The following is a 10752-nucleotide window of genomic DNA, read 5'->3' as shown; positions in this document are numbered from 1 at the left end:
CGGGCGCTGCGGCGGCGGCTGAGGCTCTCCGGAGGGCAGCGTCGCTCGAAATACAAACTCTTCCGGGTTCTTCCCGGTTCTCTCTTGCCGTCACCTGCCGTCCGCGCTCCTCATTGGTCGGCGGCGTGCGGGCCTCGCACGCCCTTCCGGTGATGTCCGCAGGAGCCAAGGCACTCCCAGAACCGCGGCACCGGCACCGGCACCGCCACGGGGGAAGCGGGACACGGCCGCAGGAGGTGGGATGGGCCATGCCGACCCCGGAGCCGTGACCCCAGTCCTACGGAGCAGGTGGATAGCGCAGAGTAAGGAAGCAAGAGCAAAAAATCCCTAGAAGGGCAAAGCCACGAGGGAGGTGTGCTGAGGGAAACCCGAAATTCAGAATGCCTCCTTTTGTCTCAGGAAATAACTAGAGAAGCAGAAAAATAAGCGTAAGCAAAACTAACTCATTTGATCCTGATCCCTTAGCTTACCATAAATACAATTTGAATACAAATACTTTGTATGTGATCCTACACCTGTTGCACTGCAATTTTATACATAGCATTTATCTGTAAAATAATATTGTAATTAAAACGTGCTGTTTCCATGAAAATAAATTTTCAGTTATGGCATTTTGCTGCAATACACTTGCTGTCTTACCTCTGTGTGAGCAGGTTTCCCTACAGTGAGGAAGCAATGTACAGGAACTTCCCTACACCTGGCCCATCCCCTGGCATCAGAGGTATCTGTACATATAAGGCTACTGTGTCTTTCCGACCACTGTCAATAGCCAGAAAGCCACCCTCACATGCGGGGTTGCTCCAGGCGCAGGAGAAATGGTAAGGGGTCTTAACGCCACCCGGGTGTCCCCGACGTGCTCGGGGTATGTGCCCTGTTGAACATCGAGCACAGCTGTGCCGCCAGGGCAGACCTCCCAAAACTTCTGTCACCAGCTCGGGCACAGGAGAAGCAGCTTGCTCAGGCAAAGTTGGCCTGCTTTGTCCTCCACGACCTCTAACAGCATACCGCACCAGTCTCCCGAGACAGCCCGCGCCAGTGCTGGTGCCTGCCGCAAGTCACTCCCGGTGCCGGTGACAGGGCGGGCTGGCCAGGTCTGGAGAGGGTCGGGAGCGTGGTCGTGATCCTGCCCTGCTACACACAGTGAACAGACACAGACACGTGGGCCCGCAGATGCGGCTGGGGGGCTCAGTCTGGCCCTGCGGTTGCAGTGTGGTTTGTACCCCCTCTGCCCATGGCCCTGGAGAAGACAGATTATTYTTCTCTTTGCAGCTGCCTTTTGGGGTTTGAAGACTGCTGCCATGCCCCCTTCAATTTGTCTTAGCTAAATTTATCACTTACATAAATGAGCTGAGTGTCAGAGCAATGTCCTGCTGTCCTGAGAAAATCTTTAGCACAACTGTACAAGCACAGATTAAGAAACACTTTTTTTGTATTCTTTTGTTCAAAAAAACATTAACAATGACTTAATATTCCTTTGCCTTTTAATTCAGTTTTTAATTTTCAGAAATGAGTCTTTTTTCATATTCTTCAGTTCTGCAATTTTACATAGGATTCAAAGCAAGTCCTGCTTGAATAAATATTATGATTGAGGCCTTGATCCCATGACCCTTTGTATGAGTGGATCAAGCTTAGAACTGAATTGTATTAAGAGGAAATGTTCTGTAAAATGACATGTAAACAATTATTTGCCACACATTCACATCTACTAATAAAAATAGTTAAAAATCCAGATGGAGCAGAAACTTCCCTTTATATTACTCAATATATTTCCAAAGCTGTTTTGCAATTACTGAATATGTAGTTCAAAGTAATTATTTGCAGAAATGTCTATCTTCATTCTTAATCCAAGTGATTTACAATAATTCAAATCTGCCTGTGCATTTTGCTGTAGGGAAATACATTACTTTTGGCTGAGAACAAGCCTCCCACTTTTAATAGAAAATGCTGCAAGAAGAACAAAGAGAGATATCAATATAACATTATGTATGAAAATGATATTTCACTAAAATAACAAGTCAAAAGTATTTTGATCACATGCTTACATTAGTCTTTGTAGATACCTGTAAACTTTTCTTACTCTTTTTGATACAGTTAAAGCCTTCTAGGTTGAATTTGTGGTATAATACAAAGTATATACTTTTGTCTGCAAAAGACACATTTGACAATTTTAAAGATATTCAAAGCACTTTAACATATGCTCTGTGAAGCAGAAATGCTATGTAATCTACCTTGCCATTCCTATTGCATCCATTGCTGTGGCATGTAAGTGTCCTTTTTAGGTCAGGATGGACCACACCTTCCAGCAGTGGAACTCAGATGTCTGTTTTGGGCCACCTCCTTATGAATCATATGGGATTGTGTCTCATGGACTAAAATGCTTGAATTTGCCTTGGGGCAATGGGGACTGTTCAGCTATTGAGCTTTAGCCACTGACTTTGTCTCTGAGGCTAAGGCAGCAGGTTACCCAGAATTATATGGTGGGCTGGATTTGGCCTCTGGTCTACCAGTAAGGTTCCCCTCTCTCTCCCTAGTTTAGGCTATGCTCACCAGTTCCCTGTTTATGCTGCTTTGTTTTGTCCTCCAAAACCAGGATGTACACGTACCRAGTGAGGTACCCTGTACCTTGAATTACCCACGCAAAGTCGAAATGACAACTGCACAGACAGTGCCTTGCCAACATATCAGCTGGCAAGAATGTGGCTTACCTACGCTATAATAAAAGAACACCCAGCAATCATGGCAAGGTGGGGCATGACTTTCACTGTTTCTTTGCCTCCCTAAGATATTTATAGTTTATGCATCATTGACGTGCATAAGAACTGCTATGAAATCTAGTTGTTTACATTTGGTTTCTATTTGTTTTACTTTTTTTTTCCTTTTCCAGGGAGGCTTGCAAAACAAGTATCACAAACAGAGTCAGTTAAGCAATAAAAGCTGCAGTTTGTGAAATCACTTTTGGTTAAATTTCTGGAGCTGCTGAAGGCAGAGAACACACGGGAATTTCTCAGGTTGAGTATCCACCATTTGCTGAATATATTTTACCACAAACTGTTTTTTTAACTTGTTGTTGAACATACAGTGTTCAGATAGTACAGCTAAAATTAAATACAAAGGCAGCAATTTATTTTTGCTAAAACATGCTATGAATGTTATTTTTGTCAAAATGGCTGTTCTCTTTCTTGTTTTCTCARATGTGAGTTGTAACTGAAGATACCAAGGAATGTTGTTATTCTGTTTTTGCTGTATTACCTAAAATGTCCCAAAAGATTTGTTAACTTTTCTTTTCTAAAAATCACTTCCAAAGTACTAATTTTTCACCTTAGAAATAAGAAGTCTTTTCTCCTATTTTTACTGAAAAATGACTTGGAGATTTAGAGAACTGGAAAGGAAACTTACCTTGCAAAGTAGAGGAAGAGTTTTAAATATTTCACTTAGTGTTTGTCAAATGCCTGAGTTAAATACAGACCAACAAAAGCAGGGGGTTTTTTTAAAGCACAAAATGTCTTATTAAACATACCCTAATTACTAAAATTAATTTCTCTTGATGATGGTCTCACTTATTTTTAGTCATTCAAGGATTGCAGAGAATCATCCAAGTATGACAACTTTTCCAGGAAGAACAAGTTCCACATGCATGGGTTTCTAATATTGAAAAAACAAGCAGGACAAGAATACAAAATTCAACTCTACCTTTGACAGGCTTTTTTTTCTTCATAAAGAAGTTTTGCTTTTAATTTCATAAATGATTTTGAAGATATTTTCAGAGAAAAACACATTGCATCTCCATTCTGCTTCAACTTGATAGCTAAATACAGGCAGAAAAGTGGGCTGATAAATTTAATAGGCTATTTTTAACTGAAATTAATTGATATCTTGTCAGAAATTGGGAGCAGAGGCAAATTCTATTTATGTATTGCCTCTCAAAGTACCCAGAGGTGTCAAAAAAATGTGTATTCCTTATGTGCAAGGTATGTAAAATGTCTGAATCAAAGTTTATGATAAAAGGCTTGTCTAATGCATGGAACTTACATTGATATGAAGTAGCAGATGAATATAAAATGAGATATTCTGGTGTCCACTTGTCATGTGGACACTTTTATTTTGGTATGAGTCTGCGTTTTTTTATACTTACACCACTTTGGATGTGGTTTAAATTAACTTCAGTGCAACTGTGCCAGGTTCTACCACCAGCAAAGAAATTGGCCTCACCTTTGCATGTCATCCTGTCACTAGTGTGATGCAGCCCAATCATTTACATGAAGAATGCAAACAAAGATTTTTACTACTCTGTGCATTATTCCTCTTCATGAACAACAGAACCCTAAAGGTTCTTCTGGACTGTAGAAAAAAAAAATACAACAGTTACGGAAAATGACTGGCATTTTGATGTGTAATGGAAAAACTGCCATGATCATATTTATTAGAAGCAAAACCACATCCACAAGAAAAGGCTTACATTGTTAGATTTTCCTCCCTGTCTGTCCCACTGTAGGCAGTCATGATGATTCCTTTGTTATTTATGCTGCTCTTTGGATATGTCCTTCCATTTTCTGAAGTGTTTTTGCATCCCTTCTCTAACAAACTGCCAGTTTAGATAAGGTTCTTTCTGGTATTGCCCAAGAAACAGAAACACTGATCATGAATGACAGCCTCCTTCTGCCAGGGCTGTTTCTCCACCTGTTCAATCTAACATACCCACGTTTAGCCTAAAACCAACTCTCTCTTCAGATTGGTAGGCAGTGGCAACAGCTTCACAGACTTGTCATCAGACCTGTTCAAGAACACAGAGAAAATCGTTTGCTTTGACTTAGCTGAAATTAGACTGAGTCACCTGGACAACAATATTTTCAGCACCTTAGAAAAACTTTATAATAACAGGCTGCAGATACAAGAGCCTGTGTTTGCTGGGCTCTCTCAGCTTGATATCTTGATGCTGGCAGGTAACTCTCTCCATACTGTATCAAAAGGAGTTTTTGATCTCATTCGTAATTTTAAAATCCTAGTGCTGTCACATAATGAAATAAACTATTTACATAACATTTGACAGCATAAAGCATTGTAATGATTTACTGACTGATGATAATCATTTTACGGAGATACCACATGCAGTGTGTGCAACCTAGAACACTTTTCCGTACCTGAAAACAGACCCCCAAATACTCTACTGCTGCTGTTTGCTGGCAGGTTAGGGAAGGTTGACCTAACCAGTAATTTACTCGCAGAATTGCCTCCTGATTTCCTTTCAGGTTTAGGGCAGCTGGAAGTTCTCACTTTATCTGTAAATTGTTTTTGTAATTTTCCCAGAGATCTATTCATAGATAATAGTAAGATAGCATTTCTGATTCGGACAACAGTTGTCCTTAAACTTAAACTTCACCTGTTTTTTCAGGCCTTCAGAATGCTATTAAGATGGTGCTGTAATGGCATGAGCAGCTCCCAAAGAACATTTATTGACAATACGGCTAATTTGGAACTGTTAGATCTCTTCAATAACAATAAGTCAAATAGAGGATGATATTTGGAAGATAAATTGTAAGACAAAAGTAATTTTGAATAGAAACTCAATTTACACAACCAAATGACTTTTACATTTCAAGGCAATATATATTTACAAGCTGCGATTACGTGAGTGTATGTTTAGGAATACATGGTCAATTGTACTAGGAAGTACAATTTTGCTACTTGTGACTGAAGTCTATATTACATATTACAAGCCTCTGAAGTACTGAAGTGCAAAAGACCTTCCATTAGATGCATTGTAACACTTCATTTGAACTGCACTTTAAGATGTTATGACAGATGCTCTTAACTGATGCCAAAAGCACTTTGTCATCTCCCATGCAAACTTATAAAGTGTAGGGATAGTTGTAACAGCTACACCATTTATTTCAATAATATCTCTGTTTTAATCTCTCAGCTGCACATTACAATGCCGCTAAGCAACAGGGTCATACAGTATAGACACCTAAATAGGTACAGGTGTGTTTTGGAGGGACTGAACTTTAGTGTGGTATAATATGCCATGAATTCGGGGTGTCTCTTGTGCCTAGTGAAGGCATGAATTAATCTGAACATTTCAAGTAAGCGCTGATAAAAATCTCAGTATGATGCTATTTTTCTGTCACAGTCCCTTCCAGCCTTCCAGTGTGCCAGTTATCCTGGCTACAGTGATACCAACCTCGATGACACGCGTAAAGGCTGTAAAACCCCTTCACGAAGCCCTTTCCAGAAGTTTCCGAGATGGCGGCCGGGGCTGACGGGCGGGCCGGAGCCCAACGGCCGAGCGCGCGCCACGGTGGGCCYCGAGGGGGCTGGGGGGAGGCATCGCCGCTTTAAGGAGCCCGCGCCTCGCGGCGGTGCGCGGTGCCCATTGGTCCCGCCGCGCCGCCACGCGTCGCTGTCATGGCCGGCGTGGCTGGCCGGCGCCAGCCCCGCGCCCCGCCGCTGCCGCGGTCGCCCTCTCCCCCCGGCGGCGGGACATGCGTTGACAGATGTATTTAAAGCGGCCGGCGGGCGGCCTCGCCTTCTGCCTCTTCTACCTGGCCTCCTGCTTCACCAACAAGGTGAGGGCGGGCGGCGGCGGCGGCGGCGCCGGGGGACACCGCACGGCCCGGGCCGGGCCCTGCGGCCCCCCGCTTCTACCGCCGATCCTGCCGGCCCCGTCCGCCCGGCCGGGAGCGCAGGCCCGCTGCCCGCTGCCGGGGCGGGTGGGGGTGCGGGGAACGGCCGGGCGTGCTGGGAGCGTCGGCAGCGGTACTGCGCGGTGAGGGTGCCGGGCGCAGCCGTTGAGATTTAATTTCTGTTTTTTTCGGGGGGGGGGGGTGTAGGAAAGAATGGGTGGCAGGACAGTTGTTTGTCACCACGAGGCTTATTTGGCTCTTGTGGAGAAATCCTTGTCGTGGAGTGTCTCTGTCTCGCTCCCTAGTGTCTGTGGAAGCTTGAAGCAGGAGGCTCCTTGCCAGCTCCAGGCTGCAACCGAGACTACTCTTCCAAGCCGTGCAATTAAACCCCTGTTAGATGAGGATCAAGCCCCTCAGTTCTTAACTATGTCACCCGGAGTYACTGCTGTGCTTATGTAGTGACACTTTGCTGTCTTTTTTTCCTTCTTTCCTCTGAAGAAAGGAGGAGACTTGGAATATTTAAGGCCCCCTCAAAGATTTAGAGGAATCTTAAAAATAGCAAAGGAACAGACTGCATTTTGGATTTATTCAGTGAGTGTCTATCAGTGAGACTCATAAATACACAGTAGTGGCTGCTAATTTGCTTTAACAGATGCACAGTGGTCTGTGCCTGAAAGGATAAGATTAAAGCAAAGAACCTGCAACAAAAATAGAAGTATGCTTTCTGTGTATTTTGTACTGATTAGCAAAAGCCTGCTAGTCAATTCGTCCAAAATGAGGACTATACTATCAACAAAATAACATTTCAGCCAAAAGACCCACCATTGCCAATCCCAGTGTGCATTTGTAATTCAGAATATAGCTGCCTTTTCTACCCCTTCCATTTTTCTGAATGTGCAAGATTTTCACATTTCTGTGATGTATAAATTTAAAGATCAGCATATTTGGAAGAGTGAAGGGATGATCTCTTATTATTCAAATGAATAAAATGTTAGTTTTCGAGCCAGAGACTATACTGCCTTGAAAATATCAAGTATTGAATATATTATTGGGTATCTAGCAACCATTGAGCCCAGAGGCATTAGAGATCCGTTTTGTATTCCAGTCAGCTCCTATCCACACAGGGGCCTGACTGTATGCCGAAGTGCAGGATTTTCTCCATTAACCATCAATTGCTATTTCAGAATTCTGAAAAATTGACAGAAGAAATTCTGTTAACCTGGAACCTAGCCAAGAGAAAAATCTTAAGTATTCAAGGTATTACAGTAAGAACTAAAGAAATATTAACCTACACTGATCTGTACAGCAATTTAACCCCTAAATTAGGACAAGAAATATTTTCTACTGTGCAACTTAATTGCCAGTTGGTATTGCTGAAAGATCTAGGCAGAAGCAGAAAGAAAAATATGCAAAGAGTAGCTGCATGGCGGATAAAAATGTGTAGCTTAAATAGTTTGAGCTAGTTTCTTTGCTCACTCTAGGAGGAGGGTTATTAATGTTATCCAGTTCAGGTTAGATAGATGTCTGACTTCAGTCTGATTCAGAGAGTGTCAGTTAAGAGTCTGATTCCCCTTATGGTCAATGGAGAGACACCGGCGCTCTAGGGAGCACCCAGAGCCTAACTTAGGCTGTGCGAATGCCCTCCCAAAGTGCCCGAGTGTTTTTTGTTTTTTTTTCTTTTCCTTGCTAATTTTCCAATGGTTTGTTGGGGTTGGTGAGAATAACTGTGGCAGTTGCAGTGAAAATAGTCATAATAAAACCACTGAAATCTGGGGAACCTCAGTGAAAATCATTGACACCAGTGGGTTAGATGAGTTTTAAGGCTTACCTTTGAAATGTCTTATTATTGTAAACTAAAGACCTGATATAGTAGCTACTTGTTCCTGTCCTATATATCAGAGAGTACTTCTGTGTTCCTGGTACAGATTTCTGAAACAAAAGATGCTTCTGAAGCAAGCAGGGTATGGATTTCCTGAGGGAGAGTTAGAGAAATATAGCGCTTTTTCAGAGATGGAAGTGAAATCTCTCTTCTGTATGTAGACTACTGATTTGTGTTCCAAGGTACGCTTACTATTAAGAATGTCCAGAAGTAGACTGAAGTCCAGAAATGAAGCAAAGTTCACAGGAAGAAATAATGCACTTTATTTGGCAGACTGTTAGGAGCAGTGATTAGTAACAGAAAGGGGCTAGAAGAGCTGCCGAATTGTATCATGAGTTGGAAAAGACACTTGGCTTAACTGTAGTTGAGAGGAAGTTGGAAAGCCTTTGACATAGGACCCTCTTTCTCAACCCCACTTTAAAACTTGAATGTATGTTTTAATGTAGTAAAGTTAAAATAACCAGAATATAGACTTTTTGGTTGTCCCGGGCAGTGTGTAAATGCAAGTGGGGTACAGACATGTACAAGTAACTAATTTAAATCATCCTAATTTAAAACCCAAATGCCATTTTGACAAGTGTATGTATTATATGACTGTTTATGAATCAATGTGCCTTATCTCTGCGTATATTGATGTCATCTTTTTAGTGTCTCTGAGTATATTGATGTCATCTTTTTAGTGACACCCTGCCTCTGCACACACATGAAAACTGGACCTTGCAAAGTGCTTAGCTCAGTTTCCTCTCTGAAAGCTTTTAGCTTCTCCTGTTGCCATTGACAACTTCTGCTTGCTCCTAGCAGGAATGGCAGGGTACTTTTCCTTTCCTCCGGGGAAGTCCCAGGCGTCCTTCTCCTTTATAGGAACAGAATTCATATACTTCATCACAGGAAGCTGTTAGACCCTGATATAATATGTAAAGGCATATTTCTCCTTCATATTTGTGTGTGTGTATGTGTATACATATATGTGTACACACACACACACACACACACACACGTATATACAGTAGTGAGAAAGGACACTAGCATCCATAAACACAGACCCTGTCAAAGCATACCAAAGCAAAGACATAGGCTACTTCTACAGAGCATAACAGCTCCAGAGTGCTTTATAGACATTGTTTAATATTTTACACAAAACACTCTGCTAACAATGTTAGGTCTGTGAGATGAAATAACCATCAGGAGATGATTATGTTAAAATTCTCAATCTTATTTCTGCCAAAGATTGCCTCTGTGGCATGATACAATTGTAGTTGACAGATGCTTATATGTTTTGTTGCTGTAAACACTTTTCCATTCAGCGCAAAGCATGGAGTATGCTCAGCAACTGAGAGAGCAATTTAGCGGGTAGCCCTGTCTTCATCATTCAGTGTGTGCATCCCGTACCTCATGTACTTTAGTGCCAACTACCTTTCGCAGTGACTGGGGCAGTATCCAGCAGTTCTGGCATGGGAAGAGAAATTATTGAGAATTTTCAGAATCTTTTTTATTTTTCTTTATTTTAGTAGGAGCTTCTTGTATTTCATTCTCTTGCGATTGCTTGTTGATGTTATAACACCATGGATGTTTAATGTCCATTAATTTGGTATTTGTTTTCCAGTATGTCCTGTCTGTCCTGAAATTTACCTACCCTACCCTTTTTCAAGGGTAAGTACAATTTTAAGAATACATTTGTTTGAAAAATGACTCTCATCAGTAGATGTATTGTTGTTCTGTGCTAAAGCTAACTTTAGTATTTCATGCCATTACTGGCTTTTGCTGTCTAGAGAACATACTTTATGAACACTTAGTAAAGTGTTTATTAGTTGTCTTGGTTAATTTTTAAACATCATGCTGGTAATGTATTTAAGAGATATAGACTCTCCTTAATTTCTGGGTTTTCTGGAAGTCTTATGTGTTAGTGTTGACAAGTAGCAGTTATAATACAGCCTGTCTTTGGAAATGGAACTTAAAGTTAACATTCAGATGTGGTGTATTCTTTTTCACTACACTGGTGAAAAACAACCTTAAACAAATCTTTAGGCATACACAAATAAAAAGTTGCTTATTTTCATGCTTAGCCTATTTGCTGTAACTCTGTATGGTAAGTCACAAGCATATCTTAATGACTGTAACGAGAAATACAATGTGTGGCCAAGTATCCATACATACTGTCAGTGCTGTTACTAATCTGAGACATTTAGTAGAATTGTGTGTGGTCTCTTAGAGTCAAGATTCCCCCCATTTGTTCTTTCAGTATATGGGTAAGAT

The 10752-nt window shown here is 41.7% G+C and overlaps 1 protein-coding gene and 1 long non-coding RNA gene across 7 annotated transcripts in view; both read left to right on the top strand.

Moving 5' to 3' along the window:
- Positions 1-34: 34 nt before the first annotated feature.
- Positions 35-4099, top strand: LOC112962452. Of its 2 annotated transcripts, XR_003252309.1 has the most exons (4): positions 35-428; positions 654-2744; positions 2885-3008; positions 3568-4099. It is a non-coding gene; the product is annotated as an uncharacterized LOC112962452 (long non-coding RNA). The 2 variants fall into 2 exon arrangements; XR_003252308.1 differs by having other exon boundaries at positions 2885-4099.
- A 2322-nt stretch (positions 4100-6421) lies between these two features.
- TMEM241 (transmembrane protein 241) overlaps positions 6422-10752 on the top strand; it is a 62643-nt gene continuing 58312 nt past the window's right edge. For all 5 annotated transcript variants that reach the window (XR_003252307.1, XM_026058617.1, XM_026058615.1 and 2 more), the window contains exons 1-2: positions 6422-6563; positions 10103-10149. Coding sequence is in view for 4 of the 5 variants with exons in the window: in XM_026058617.1 (XP_025914402.1) it covers positions 6492-6563; positions 10103-10149 (119 nt within the window). In the remaining variant the exon portion in view is untranslated. The remainder of the gene's footprint in view (positions 6564-10102; positions 10150-10752) is intronic.

The sequence above is a fragment of the Apteryx rowi genome, unplaced genomic scaffold (assembly GCF_003343035.1).
Source record: "Apteryx rowi isolate R43461 unplaced genomic scaffold, aptRow1 scaffold_149, whole genome shotgun sequence".
Classification (NCBI taxonomy): Eukaryota; Metazoa; Chordata; class Aves; order Apterygiformes; family Apterygidae; genus Apteryx; species Apteryx rowi.
Note: the sequence above shows the minus strand (reverse complement) of the source record. Positions and strands in the feature narration are given on the sequence as shown.